The 16,068-nt window shown below is 40.4% G+C and overlaps 1 protein-coding gene across 1 annotated transcript in view; it reads right to left on the bottom strand.

Annotated features, from left to right (window-relative positions):
• USP46 (ubiquitin specific peptidase 46) overlaps positions 1-15,750 on the bottom strand; it is a 60,782-nt gene extending 45,032 nt beyond the window's left edge. Inside the window, exons 1-4 of the mRNA XM_042782939.1 lie at positions 15,679-15,750; positions 14,218-14,298; positions 11,316-11,493; positions 9,284-9,513 (exon numbers count right to left, since the gene is read on the bottom strand). Of these exons, the coding sequence (XP_042638873.1) occupies positions 9,284-9,513; positions 11,316-11,493; positions 14,218-14,298; positions 15,679-15,750 (561 nt within the window). The remainder of the gene's footprint in view (positions 1-9,283; positions 9,514-11,315; positions 11,494-14,217; positions 14,299-15,678) is intronic.
• Positions 15,751-16,068: the final 318 nt, after the last annotated feature.

Below are 16,068 nucleotides of genomic sequence, written 5' to 3'. Positions count from 1 at the left end.
GTAGTGATACTGCCTCGGAAACCCAAGGAGGGGTCGCTATGAGTCGGGGCCGACTCGACGGCACACAACAACAACAACAACAAGCCAGTCTGTGACTGCTGCACAATGTTGGGTGTAACTATGCAAATAATATGCTTATGGCCCAGCAAGGAGATTGGGTAGCTTGCTGCTAATGCAAATAAGGGGCATGGAACCTGTGATTGTTAAAGTTATGTGTCAACTTGGCTGGGCCACGATTTTTCAGTGCTTTGACAGTTATATGTATACCTGGCAGGTATGTAATGATGTAGTCATCTTTTATTTTGTGGTCTGATGTGACTATCCTCCATCTTATGATGAGTTGTAAATCCTAACCTCTATGCCTGTGGCTACAGGTCCATTTGTGCGTGAGTTGTCCATTATTTTAATGAGGCAGCATTGGGGTGGGACATATCTTGAATTACCACCTTACTAGATTATGTGACTCAAGTCCCCGCCCTTATTCAAGTCACCACCCTTCACCACCTTACTTAAATCATGCTCCTGCTTGAGTCATATTTTTTATCTTACAAGAGAAGTAAGCAGAGAAGAGGGGACCTGACTAACACCAAGAAAAAGAGCCAAGATCAGAGTACATCTTTTGGACCCAGGAAACCTGCTCTGAGAGCCTCCTAGACCTAGAAGACAAAGAAAAGAGCTGTAACACTGAAGTCAACAAGAAACAGCACCAGAGAAACAATGGCAGCAGGGGCGGCAGAAGACAGTACGGTGGGCTTCTCAGCCCACAGAGCAAGAAAGCTGAGTGCCTTCAGGCAAGAGGCTTGCTGGCAGATTGAGGTGACACTGGGCCTTACTGTCAGAGCTAAAAGAGCTTTGTAACATTTGCCCAAGCAGGGTATAGGCCAGACTGAAGGAGCCAAGAGGCCAAAGAAAGGCATGCCTGCAAGCACACCTGAGCAGAAGCTATCCTGGTCAAAGAATTGTATCCCAATTCACTGCAGAACCTGAATTGTAACCTACTATTTCCCTTGGGGGAAAAAAAAAGGAGCTCTGGTAGTATAGTGGTTAAGGTATTTGGCTACTAACCAAAAGGTCAGTGGTTTGAACCCCCCAGCTGCCCTGCAGAAGAAAGATGAGGCACTCTCCTTCCATAAAGATTTACAGCCTTAGAAACCCAATGGGGGTCACTATGAATTAGAATCAACTCAATGGCTCTGAGTTTGGTTTTGGTTTTTTACTTCCCTAATAAACTCCATAATCATGAGTATCATCTGAGTTCTGGTGGCCACTGCATCAAATTATCAAACCCAGGAGAGAAGCAGAGTGCCGTGGGAGGGATGGCTGGTGTCAAAATTGGTAAAAAGATTGGAAAGAAGAGGTGTATGTCTCACCACCACTTCACAGGAATCAGCCTTGGGTTTTTCATTTTGATTTTCCTTTCCCTTTGTGAAGTTAGAGGTCAGACATCCCCACCAAGCTATTTTCACAATAACCAAGGGAGAGCTCAGGGTTGAGTGGAAAGTGCCCAGGCTCCAATTCTGAAGTGCTTTTGTCAAGGTTATTTGGAAGTCAGCACAAAATTATCCCCTTAAAATAGTCTCTGCAAATCTTTTGCAGAATGACAGGGTAAGTCTCCATAAATCCTCTAGTTGGCATTTGCAGCAAGGCAATCAGAAGCAACATTTACAAAGGGTGAGACCCAAGGGGGGCAAAATCATTGTTTTCTGAAAGCATGGTGCTGGCACAAAGGGTTTTCCACAATAGCTGGAACTTGGAGCAGAGGTGGCTACAAGGGCAAGACCTCCTTAGGGGCTAATTTGCTGCTCCGGATCCAGTACAGTTTAATCCCACTGTGAGATTTCACACACTGGGTCTTGGCAATTCTTACCAAAGCACTGCCTGAGGGTGGCCTGCCCTGGGCAAAAGACTTTCCTCAAAGGTGTTCCATGATTCTCATCCTGGGACTGAAAACTTTGTAATACTATGGCTTCTTTCATACTAAGTCCTCAACATCTTATAATAACAAAACAAAAAAGCCTGCAGGCTGTGTATTTTCTTAGAAAGTACAGGGCTTTCTAATAACCAGAGCTTTCTAAAAATGGAATGCATAACCTTGGGAGATTGAATTCCCTGTCTCTGGACAGGTTCCAGCAGATGCTGGTGACCAACTGGCCAGGACATCATATGAGGAACTTAAGGCACTGGCAGAGAAAGGATTAGATGACTCCTAAGATCCTGTCCAGTCTAAGGATCTAAGAAAATGAAGGTGATTACCCAACTAACTCCAAACAAAAAAATATTCCTGACTCAAATCATCGAATCATTTCAGGTGGAAAAAAGTAGGTTTTTCAAATTATACCATCCTCCAGAAAGACATCCCACATACTCTCACATTTACTTCCACACACAAAGTGTAAATGATTAGAAACTTTACAGTTATCATCCTAAATTTTTTTGGAGGAATCTTTGGGTACAGGCATCCTACCCATAGTAGAGATGGGCAGTGTTTGTCCAGGAAATAGGAACATTTGAGGATGCAATATGTGAACAGGTTTGTACCAGTTGGCCTATTTGTAGAGAATAATGGGACAAACGTGACTGAGCCTACCCTCTGAACCTTCCTGAAAATCCAGACTACAGCAAGATGCATTTATGAACAGTGTTAATTTCAGAGATAACCAAAAGGATAAGACCAGCTGTGCAATCTGGTGCAGGTTCCCTGGCAACAAATGTAGAAATGTGAAGCCCTATTGTTCTGGTTCCTGTATCATAAGCTCACACAGCACCCTGTGCTTCGCGTTCATAACATTTAGTGCAATTTAACTTACATAGCTAATGATCCATTTTGTTGTTAATGTCTGTGTTCCATGCTAGAAATTCCAGAAAGACAATGCCTTCCCTGTATCTTCAGTGCCTCAAATCTTTACATAGCAGATGATGCAAAAAAAAAAAAAAAACAACTTATTTGTTGAATAAAAGAATACCTACCTGTCCATAGATCCCCCTACATTAGCAAAAATATCTGACAGTTGTAGGTATGGGCAAGTATGTAAATCAATAAGAACACTCATACACATGCTGAGTGTATAAACCACTTTGGAAATCTGACACTATCTAATGAGGTTAATGATAAACATACCATATGAAGTAACAAGTCTACTTTCTCTCTCTCCCTCCCTACACACACACACACACACACACACACATCCATCCTAAAAGAACTGGGCTTATGTGCACCAGATTATATGTATTAGAATGTTCATAACAGCACTATGCATAATAGCTCAAAATCAGAAACAATCTGGTAGGCAGTGATATTCTAAATGAAATGTGGAAAAAAAAAAAAAAAACAGGCACTTGACTGCTAACCAGAAGGCCGGTGGTTCAAACCCACCAGCCACTCCTCGGAAGGAAGATGGGGCAATCTACTTCCGTAGTGATATTACCTCAGAAACCCAAGGAGGGGTCGCTATGAGTCGGGTCCGACTCGACGGCACATAACAACAACAACAATATATTTTAAGCAAGGGAGTAACACAGAGAAGAAAAAGCAGAACATTCAGTAGGAAGTTACCACAGTAGTTTAGTGGAAACTGTCAATCAAATGCTAATGGGTGTCCCAGGCTAGGGTTACAACAGCGAGGACCAAGGGGAAGAGACGGACTGAAGAGAGACACGATAGATAGGACTTTGTGAGAACAGAGAAGAGAGGTTAAGGAGAGGATGGTGACAAGGAATACTTTCCTTATAAAAAGAAAAAAAAAGATTGCAAATTGTAATATTTAGAATATAGTCCTAATTTTTATTTTTAAACTACACAGAATTATTATTAATTCAATATCAAAAAGAATTTTAAAATTGCAATGGATTAAAACACATGAAACGTTAAAATTCCTGAGTTCATTACAAACAATATCAATGTGGTAATAATAAGAAAAGACAAAAGGAGATGAAGTATTCTAAACATTCAAGCATTGTTGGGAATGTGGGAAAAAAATAAATCAAGGATACATGCTTAAATCTCTAGAGTAACTGTAAAAGAATATTTAACAATATAACAGATGTGAAAAAAAAATGTTTTTTGATTGACCCCCCCAAAAAAAGAACATAAAACAGGTGGGTTAAATAAAAACATAAAGGAACAAAAATCCTTACAACTAGACCAATAAGCAACATCATGGTAAATGGAGAAAAGATTGAAGTTTGTCAAGGATTCCATTTTACTTCACTCTACCATCAACATCCACAGAAGCAGCAGTCGAAAAATTAAACAACATATTGCACTGGGCAAATCTCCTGCAAAAGACTTCTTTAGGGTGTTAAAGAGCAAAGATGTCACTTTGAAGGCAAAGGTGTGCCTGATTCAAGTTATGGTATTTTCAATCAATCGCCTCATATGCACATGAAAGCTGGAATATGACTAAGGAAGACTGAAGAAGAACTGATACCTCTGAATTATGGTGTTGATGAAGAATACTGATCATACCAAGGACTGCCAGAAGAACAAACACATCTGTCTTGGAAGAAGTAGAGCCAGAAGGCCCCTTAGAAGCAAGGATATATGTCATCTCACATACTTTGGACATATTATCAAGAGGGATCAGTCTTTGGAAAAGAACATTATGCTTGGTAAAGGAGAGGGAGAGCAGAAAAGAGCAAGACCCTGATGAGACAGATTGACACAGTGGCTGCAACAATGGGCTCAATCATAGAAACAACTGTGAAGATGGCACAGTGTTTTTCATTCTGTGGTATGTAGGGTCACTGTGGGTTGGAAAAGGAGCTCTAGTAGCATAGTGCCTAAGGCACTTGACTGCTAACCAGAAGGCTGGCAGTTCAAACCCACCAGCCACTCCTTGGAGGGAAGATGGGTCAATCTACTTCTGTAGTGATACTGCCTCGGAAACTCAAGGAGGGGTCGCTATGAGTCGGGGCTGACTCAACGGCACATAACAACAACAACATGGGTTGGAACCAACTCAAGGGCATCTAACAATAGTGACAAAAAAAAACAAGATAAAGATGGTAGAAACATACTACCATTCTATTACATTTGTTAAACACCACATAAGGACGTTTCCAGAACATGGGATATTCTACAGGACAAACAACTCACTTCTTCAACAAACAAATTGTAAGGAAAAGGAAAAAATAAGAGAGCGAGCGAAAGAGAGGGCTACCAATTAAGACACATTACTGACCAAATGCAATGTATGGACCATGCTTGGATACTGATTTGAATCAATCAATTGTAGAAAAACAAGTTTGTGTGTGTGTGTGTGTGTACACACACACACACCACACAAAGACATATGACATAATAGTGAAATATGAATTCTGAATTAATTATGATTTAAAAAGATTATATTTAGGCATGATAATGGAACTATGGTGATTTTTTTTTAAATAAAAGAATCCTTACTTTTTATAGACATATAAAAAGCAATAAAGAAATTATAAATGAAATGATAGGTTATCTGATATTTGCTTAAAAATAAACCACTTTGGTAATGAGGTGGAGGGAAAGACAGATGATGAAGATGGGCCAATGCATTAACAATGTGTTGTTAACAATGGTCCACATATGAGATTTATAACTCTATTCTCTCTACTTTTGTTCTTGTTAGAATTTTACTAGAATATAAAGTATAAAATGAATAGTAAAAAGATGGAACCAACCTAAGTGTCCATCAATGCATGAATATGCAAACAAACTATGGTACAAAAACAACATGGAATATTAAACAACGTTAAAGAATAACAATGGATCTGCAAAATCTCCCATAACATGCATGAACCTGGAGGACATTATGCTGAGTGAAATCAGTCAATTACAAAAGGACAAATATCGTATGAGACGACTATTATTTTTCTAAAAAGTTCACACTAAAAGAAATACACTTTGAAGACTACCAGCAAAGGAAACGCAGAGAGAGGAGGGAAAATCACGAACTAGAGAGTAGACACTAACTTGGGTGAAGGGAAAGTGATATATAATAAGAGGGAGGTCAGCACAAAATAACCAAGGGAAAGGAAGACAATGGGAGGAGCAAAACAGTTAGTTAAAGGCAACTAAGGTAAATACTATTACATACACAATCCTACAGTATTAGTAATACAGTAATTTACGAGCAGATACATAGAAGGAGCTCTGGTGGCACAGTGCCTAAGGTAGCTGACTGCTAACCAGAAGACTGGCAGTTCAAACCCACCAGCCACTCCATGGAAGGTGGGGCAATCTACTTCCGTAAAGATTTACTGTGTTGGAAACCCAATGGGGGTCACTTTGAGAAGGAATCAACTCAATGGCAGTGGGTACAGATATACAGACACACAACTTGAACAGATGTGGGAAGGTGAATGGGAAAACACCCATGCATATATATAGGTTTGACAAAGGATGTATGTATTTATGTATAAAGACATATGTATTTATATGTGCTGCAAATATATCCATGAATATAATATAGCACACAGGGGGTAAAGTAATGAAAACTACTTAGCTGTAACCAGACACCTTGAGGGAATGAATTGCTGGGCCTGGGGACTCAGGACCATAGACTTAAAGGACATCAAAGTCAACTGGCATAACACAGTCCACAAAGACAACCTATTTTGGTGAGTAAAAAGCTTATAAGTGGCCATCTAAGGTACAACTATTGGTGTCTCCCCATCCAGAGCAAAGAAGAGTGAATAAAATCAAACAGACATGATAACAATTAGTCCAAAAGACAAACAGACCATGTGAAACTCAGCTCCAGGATCCTGAGAGCAGAAGAACTGGATAGTGCCCAGCTGCTACTACCTACCACTCTGAAAGGGATCACAATAGAAGGTTCTGGATAAAGTGGGAGAGAACTGTGGAAAACTCAAAATCACTTAAAAAAAAAAAAAAAAAAAAAGACTAGGCTTACTGGTCTGATAGAGACTTTTAGAACCCCTGAGACTATGGCCCTTAAAAAATAAAAAAACAAACTCATTGTCATCGAGTCTTTTCTGGATCACAGTGACCCCCACTGAGTTTCTGAGGCTGTAAATCTTTATGGAAATAGATTGCCCTGTCTTCCTTCCACAGAGCAGCTGGTGGGTTTGAACCGCTAACCTTCCAGTTAGCAGTCAAGTGCCTTATCCACTATACCACCCGAGGCCCTTCCAACCCACTGCTGTCGAGTCATATCCGACTCATGGAGACCCCTCTTTGGATTTTCGAGGCAGTCTCACTATGGAAGTAGATTGCCCAACCTTCCTTCCAAGCAGTGGCTAGTGGGTTTGAACCGCCAGCCTTCTGGTTAGCAGTCAATGCCTTAGGCACTACGCTACCAGAGCCCCTTCACTAAACTAAAAAACTCATTGCCATGAGTTGGATCCGACTCATAGCAACCCTTCCTTCGGTTTCCGAGGCAGTATCACTACAGAAGTAGATTGCCCAACCTTCCTTCCGAGGCTTAGACAACCTTAAAGCCTGGAACTGAACTCAGTCCCTTGGTTCACCTTCCAGCCAAACAACAGGCCTATAACGGTAACACTGGGGAGGTATGCACCCTTACGACAATCAGTCATATGAGATTATAAGGGCAGCATTAGTCCCTATGCTCAGAAGGCAGGAACAGAGAGGAAGGAGGAGGAATGGAAATGGTCAACACAGTCAGGAAGTGGGAAGAGTGCCAGTACACTGTGGGAATTGCAATCAATGTCACAAAACAAAATGTGGGTGAATTGTTGAAAGGAAAACCAATTTGCTCTGTAAACTTTCACTCAAATCGCAATAAAAAGTTTCAAAAGGAAAAGTACAAAACAAAGAAGGGAGGGAGGGAGAGAAGGTAGGAGGGCCTCTACACAGTATGTATAGAAAATGTTTTGGCAGGATATATTTCAAAATGTTCAAGTGGTTATCTCTGGGGTAATGTGGTAACACTTTTTAAAATATAACAAATTTAGTATTTATTCTGAGTTGTGAAATTACTGGTAATTTTTAGTCTCTTTTTGCTTACCGTTGTTTTCTAATTGTTTCTACAATGGACAAATCAGAACGTTGATTCAAAAGTTGTTTAAAAAGACAGGAGGATTGCCAAAAACAAAAGCCTCCTGTCACACATAGATACTGACATGTAACTTCACATTTCTTAACAATTACTAGGTCACAGACCATTTTCAAAATATGATGAAAGATACTTCTCTCCTTAGAAACATTTATAATCCTACAGAATTTTGAGACTCTGAGAACCCACAGACTTCTGTGTTGTTATTAAATAATAAGAATGGTTGACATTTATGGCATATCTCCTTTGTGCCAAGCATGATTCTAAGTGCTCTGCAAGTGCTAACCTGCAGCCATGAGACAAGAGCTCTCACCATCACCATTTTACAGACGAGGAGAGTGAGGATAGAGAGGCTGGGTAACTTGCCCAGGGTGCCACAGCAACTGAGTGGCAGAGCCTGCATACAAACTCAAACAACTGGCTCCAGAGCAGGACTCTTAACCACCCCATCATGTGGCCACTTGTAGAGTTTAAGTGAAATAAACCAAACAAACGTGGCATCCTGAATCATACTCTGTGGAACATGTTTTCAAATTCAATTAACTTTAAGTGCCTGCCATGTACCAGATTCATCCAGACACACAAGCTATCCAGCTCTTACAGCAGCACTAAAGCGACTTGGCCAGGGCACCCAGCTAACTGTTACAAAACAGGACTGAACCTGTGGTCTTCTGACGTCAACCACACTATAGCACACTGATTCCCTTTAAGTTAATAGTCTGTGCTGATTCACACGCAGCCTGCTGGTAACCAAAATCTTATCAATACAGATGGCTATGGTCTCATATGATAGTTTAGTTTGTGGACTCCAAAAATTGCCCAAGCACCCTTGGGTAGCACAAATAATTTGTGGTTGTCTGCTAACCCAAAGGTTGGCAGTTCAAACCCACCCAGTGGCTCCATGAAAGGAAGGCCTGATAATCTGCTTCTGTGAAGAGCACAGCCAAGAAAACCCTATGGGGCACTTGTACTCTGTAAGGTACACATGGGGTTGCCGTGAGTCAAAACTAACTCAAAGGCAAAGGGCAAAAATTGTCCATGGTTCAAAGCGAAGGAGATGTGCCCTCCTCAGCACTCTGCTTTAGCCATCTGAGACATCTTGGATGGACACGTGCTTCCAAAAGTTTGCATCTGAGTTTCATATAACAGAATTGAATTGTCCAACATATTGAAGGCAAGTGCTATACCACCACATTGCATTCACACACAACACAGCCTGTATAAATACAGACAAGTGATTAAATGAAAGCCCTCCTAATGCTTACAGTTTCACAGTTCAAGCATCGTGTTTCATTGGTGAGCGTTCCCTGAAAAATTTCATGGACCCAAGTGAGTTCTGGTTTATTGTTCTCCGCAGGTTCGTTCATGTTGCCGTTTTTTAATTTGCCATTTTGCTTTTCCTGTTTCTTCTCTTCCTGCAGGATGTCCGCAATAGTGTTTAGCAAATAATTTAAAAATTCGTGAGCATCCTGCTGCATGTAGTTATCAAAGAGATCTGGAAAGGAGAAGGTCATTATTTCAATCTCTGTTTATTGAAAAGCAGAAGGACCTGCTTATTTTCAGGTATTGTCTTTTTTATATTTATATTGAAAAGGTGGACAGGTATGGAACATATATGTATTCACCTCTATTCTGCAGCTGCAATGGCTAAGTATTAAAACAATTTTGTTTCCATTTTCTGCCACCCACCAAGAGCTAAATTTTCTGTATCTCCATCACTCATCACATATATATAAAGTTACCAAAATTTTCATTCGTTCTATAAAAAACAGCAAAAACTACTTGATAAATTTCCTGATAAAGTATCAATTTCTAATATGATATCAACAAGCAGTGGTCAATTATTCATCTTGTAATTTATCCACAGCAACTGGGGTCTCTTCCCAAAGATCATATTAAACCCCAGAGCAGCCTGGAAGCAGCTTAAATGAAGCACGTAAGGGAGAGGGGTTGTGCTTGAAATGGTCTATCTGATAGTGCTCTGAAACTAAACACAGATGACTCCGGAAGCCTGCTGCTGTTCCATGCCATAAGGACTTGCAGCCAAGGGTTGAACGCAGCTGTGAAACTTCATTATTAATCATGTTCACAACTAGATTGGGAGTGCTGGGCTTCCTTCTCTACTCCCATGATTTTTACTCTGCTATGTATAAACTGAAACAACTCCAAAAGACAGCAATCAAATTAAACGAGATTTTATAAAACAAACATCTGATTAACTGTGCAAGTGTGTTGGAGCAAGCACAAATCTAGCATAAACACAAGGTGCCATGTCCAATATTATTTCTGTAGTCATAAAAATCACCAAAGCAAAATCTCTGGAATACACACCTGGTTTCTACTACTACCTCCACTATCACCGCTAGCCCCCAAAAAAGAAGATACAAAAAAACAGAAAATTCAGGTCACAGCCTAGCACTTTTCTCATATAAAGATATCAATTTGATATCTTTATATCAAATTTGATATCTTTCAATTGTCTTATGCAAATTAAAATCAGAAGCATTATTTTTAAATCAGCAGAGGCCCTGACTAGATGATAAACATTTATTTTAATCACTTATGGGAAGTTCATAAGATAGTACTACTATTTTATTCAATGATTGCATCAGCCTATTCATTCCCAAGACTGTCACACTTAGAAGTCTGCCTTGGGCAATTTTTCCCCTTACAAGGAGGCTGTCTGGAAAAGGACTCCTTCCAGTGGGAAACAAACAGGCAGTCCTTCCAGAATGGGCCGGGAAAACTGGATCTTTAACCACAGTTCTAATCTACTTTTGTTTTATGTGCACTGAGTGGGGAAGGAAAAATTTTTTTCAATGATATTTGAGTAAGTGGCCATATTTATTTTTCCTTAAAAAATTAGGTAGAGCAAGGAGCATTTTTAGGGCAGTGAAACTATTCTGTATGATACCATAATGATGAACACATAACCTTATACACTTGTCAAAACCTATAAAACCATACAACACAAGAAGGAACCTAAATGGAAACAATGGATGTTAGTTAATGATAATGTATCAGTTTTGGTTTATCAACTGTAACAGATGTACCACTGCAGTGTAAACTGTTAATAGTAAGAGAAACTGCATGCAGAGGGAGGAGGCGGTATAAGGGAACTCTGTATTTTCTGCATAATATTTCTGTAACTGCTCTAAAAAAAAAAATAAAGCCTATTTAAAATAAAAACAAGCAAACAACAAAGTAAAATAAAACATCTTCTCCCTTTGTGGCTACACAGAACTGTCAGTTTTCCTTATTTCGAGTTGTAAATGCATCGTGTACCACACTACTCACCATTCTCTTTTCTCAGCCTTGAAATAAACTTCTTTGGTGGGATCACGCCAACCTTCTTCTTCTGCGTGGCAATGCTGTGGAAAAGGTCTGCCAGGCACGTCAACAAGTTTTCCTTCTTTTTTTGCTGGGCCTTGTATGCCAGCACATTCTCACGGAACGGCCGGCAGAAGTACAATGCCTGAAGCACGGAGTTACAGTAGCATGTGTTTCCGAACTGCCAAAGGACAACAGGGATGGCTCAAAGTATGGTCCAGGGACATGACCCACCCTGGAACTGGTGGGAAAAGAGAGAAGGCCACCCTCTGCAAACCGTTCCAGACTTCCCTTCATCTGCATCCAGCTCCCCATATCAGGTAACTAGTAAAGTACTCTAAATACTATTAGCTATCTGATCTATGTCAAAGGGGAAAAGCATAAATGTTTGCATGAGCCTTAGGACCCTGTCTCTGAGAGAAAGCAATCCTGGTGCCTCTCCAGTGCATAAAAGTATCTCAAATGATAATAAGCACTCTGCCTTGATAAAGAGTCTAATGACAGCTCCTGATGCTTAGAAACAGAAAGGGAAGGAAAAACATCTACATGATATGGGCACCCAGAAAGGCAGCTGGCTAAAGAAAAGATGTCACACTGCAACACATGTCCATGAGAGTGAAAATAAAAAATCCAAATCCAAAAGATATCCAGGAAGTTCCTCCTCCTGCCTCAGCTGAAACAGCTCTGATTGAATGGCCACTTGTTTCAGCATTTCTCTCTCAAGACTTCAGGGCCCCTGCCCAGTGGCTTCAGACTGCATTTCCTCACTTATCCCAGAGCAGTGAAGACAAAACGGTGCCTCCTTAAGTCACCCTGCCAGCTTCTCCTCATCTCAGCTTCCAAATCACGCTCCATCTCCTTGCCACCACCCAAGTTTCTGGTCCCTTACAGTCAGATTAGGGCCCAGGCAATAATATTTTATACCTCTGCTATAATCAAGGGTACCCAGATTGTAGAGGGAAAAGGGCATCACCTCCGTGGTTTTTGACAGACTAGAAGAGCAAGTCGGGGGTGTGGGGAGAACACAGCTGAGACGATCCCTTTAGAATTTTCCATGCCCAAGAAAATGGAAAAGGAACAGGTCTGAAGAAGTAACAAGACTAATAACACAGATTAGAAAATGCTGCGTAGGATGAAAATAGAACATGAGCCCCTTCTCAGAACTGGTTGCTGGCTTGTGTGCCACTTCCCCAAGTGTGAGACAGATGCTCCGCCATACTTAACACGACATTTCTACATATGCTAAAATAGAAACTTGCCTATTTTTACATATTTTTAATCTACTTTGATACTATTATGTAATAGATGAGCCTCTCTTTACAGAGAAGCTGAACTTTCATAAATCACCCTCGGAAGGGAGCATAAATAGGGCAGTTAATAAAAGTAGATCTCACAAATCCTCCACAAACTAAGAAAGGGCCTTACTTCTTTTTCCTTCATAGAGCTAACACAGAGGCCTATGCACAGTGGCTAAATGAACTATGTTAAGACCAAAGTCAGCATTTCACCAACATAACTCCCTATACTCCAGGACTTTCGTTTTCCTCCTCCTATTCTCTGTCCTTCTACTCAGTGTGTCTCCTTTAGACACATCCCTTTCAGTAACACTTGGTGCTGATCCAGTGACAATCCTAGGGATGGAAAGCAACTAACATTTTCCGAGTGTTCACAATATGCCTCTCAGTCTCATGCCAGGGTCTGAAACAGGAGCTATCATTTATTTTTTTCTTTACTATAACCCCAAGATATAGGAGACATTTGATCCCCATTTTACAGATGGGGAAATGGAGGTTTAGAGAGGTCAGGTAACTTGCCCAAGAACAGTCAGAGTTCAAACTCCTTAAATCAGTATTACTTCAAAGGCAATGTTCTTTCCATTATACCACAGAATATTATTCACTGATGAGTTTATTTCCAGCTTCCCCAGTGGAAATTTCTACATATCACACCCTAGCACTAACAAAATGTACTCAAAGCAGTTAGTTGTCCCAGAAAACCAGGTGTTTATGAGTGAACACTTGATGTCACTTAAAACATCCGAGCAGAGAGAAATGAGTAGGTAAGGAAGAAAGCTCAAAAGGTTTCAGATATAGACTGCCTTAGTACATGGTTATAATCAACTTCTCAGAGAAGTAGAGCCTGCCCACGTACAAGGAGGCAATGCTGAGCACAGGATCTCTGGGTGGATGCAAACTGTTAATGAACTCAGCTGCTAATGGAAAGGTTGGTGGTTTGAGTCTATTCAGAGGCATCCAGGGAAAGGCCTCTAGCAATCTACTTCCAAAAAAATCCCCATTGGTAACCCTACAGAAAAAGTGTGACTCTTTGACACATATGGGTCACCACGGGGCAGAATCAACTTGATGGCACATGGTTTTAGTGTGGGACACAGGTAAAATGGAATTTTGAGATGAATTTGTTCCATTTTTACCCACAATTGAAGCCGTACCACTACCAAGTCATACTGTTCAATAGTTACTAGTGATGAGCTCATAAAACTTTTAACACTCTGGTTGTACAGATACATACTAAATCAAAGACTGCCTGAAGAATTCATTCAGATGATAAAGGGAAAACACAGAAAAGCAGATTTGGCTATAAAGGCTAATAAAATAGCTCTGAAAGTTGTGTGTGTAAAGGAAATCCCTTAAAGCACAAAGGGGGGAAAAATGAGAATCTGATGCAATAATTAAACCTATTTTTTTCCAGGACAGTTCAGACTTTCAACAATGGATTAAATTTTTCCCTTCCACAACATTTGCCACTTCCTGAAAAATTATTTTAAAATTGGTAATGATGAAAATACCAGTGGAGTCACTTTAAGCACTCCAAACCATTTGATAAAAATAATGCATTTGTAACTACTTACATTGACCAATCCAAAGTAGTGTTCATTGATTGGAAACTGCTCTGGACCAATGTCTTTTTCCAGAGCAGAGGCATTGGTGCCCTAGAAAAGAAAAACAACAAAGTTTTGTTCCATGTAAAAGAGACAAGAAAGATACTTTAAAGAAACAGCCATTGAGATAATCATGTCTCCTGGTCACCCTGGGGTTTGATGATGCTCATGTTGATAGAAAAGGTGCCAGAAGTAAACAGGTAAATGAGGTGATCACATAACTCCTATTCTTCTCCTCATCCAATGTAGTCATCCTTCAAACCTATTTTACTTTGCCTCCATTATCTTCTGTTAGGAGAGGAGGTTTTAGATAGGCAAATAAACAAACTCTCACTGAGAACTTCCACATAAAACATTTTAAGCTCAGATGGCAACAGCAGCCTTTCTAGTATTTGATGGTGTACAGATTCACATTATACTTTGAAAGTTAACATCTTCATGTTAATGAAGAGTTACTGTGCACTACTACCTGCCAGACACTATTCTAGGCACAGACACTAGAACAGTGAACAAAACAGATACAAAGAGTTTGCATTCTAGTGAATGAAGGCAGCCTGGAAAAAAAAAATAAGTGCACTGGATGGTACAGCAGAATGTGTTAAGTACAGTGGAGAAAAGTCAAGTAGTACACAAGGCACACAGGGCCTGAGGGGTGGAAGGGGGGCAGGGAAGGGGGTGGGAGTGGACAGTTACAGCTGTTAAGTATGGTGGTCAGGGAAGGGCTTACTAAGAAGGTGGAATGTCCAAGGAATATTGTGAATGATAAAGAAATACAAATTAATTCTTGACAATTTCCAAATACATCAAACTGATAAGCCATATGAACCCAAATTTTGTGCTCCAACATGAAAATAATAATAGCTCCAGGATACTCTATGTGCCAGGGACTGCACTAAACACTATTACTTCTCACAACAATCCTATGAGGTAAGTACTAGTACTATGCACATGAGGGCACAAAAGGGCTAAAAACTCTGCCCAAGGTTAAGAGTCAGTAAGTAGAAGGCAAGAGTAGTGGTGGTTCAGTGGTAGAACTCTCCCCTTCCAGGCAGGAGACACGGATTTGATGCCCAGCCAATGCACCTCAAGTGCAGCTACTGCCGCTCTGTCAGTGGATGCTTGTGTGCTTCTATGATGCTGAACAGGTTTCAACAGAGTTTCCAGACTAAGATGGATGAGGAAGAAAGGCCCAGGCAATCAACTTCTAGAAATCAGCCAATGAAAATCTGTGGATCATAACAGTCCAATTGCTAACCAACCATGGGAATGAATGGTTGCAGGGCCAGGCAACATTTTGTTCCATTGTATGTCAGGCCATCACATTCATTGGCAGGCAGCAACAACAAATGGTAAAGCTAGGATTTGAATCCAGAGAGTCATACTTGGGAGTCAATGATCTTAATTAACTAAATGCAATCCAAGAGCAATTACATTGGGCAAAACCATTTTACCCAACCCCACTAAAAGCCAGTCACTGGCAATATCAAACTGATAATCTTTCATCTCCAAGCTTGGATGACTCTACTAGGATTAGGAAAAGTAGCCAGAATTCAGTACAATAAGGTCAGAAGTTTGGGGGGCGTGGGGGGTGGAGAGGATAAGGCTCCATATGCATTTGTGGCTCTATCGACATTGTCACATCCTCAGTTTACCACAGAAAACCCATAGTTGAGAGAAGCTCAAAGAGTTGAGACAAAGGTATTTTCAAAAACAAGAAAGACAATTTTATTTAAAAAAAAAAAAAAAAATCATGCAGTACTACCTATTCTTGACTCCTGTAATCAGCATCTCACCTCAAGGGACCAAAACCAAAAAACCAAA

This window comes from Orycteropus afer, unplaced genomic scaffold (assembly GCF_000298275.1).
Source record: "Orycteropus afer afer isolate SDZICR_OR568_19922 unplaced genomic scaffold, OryAfe1.0 scaffold00532, whole genome shotgun sequence".
Lineage (NCBI taxonomy): Eukaryota > Metazoa > Chordata > Mammalia > Tubulidentata > Orycteropodidae > Orycteropus > Orycteropus afer.
The sequence above is the reverse complement of the archived record's forward strand: the minus strand, read 5'-3'. Positions and strand labels throughout refer to the sequence as shown.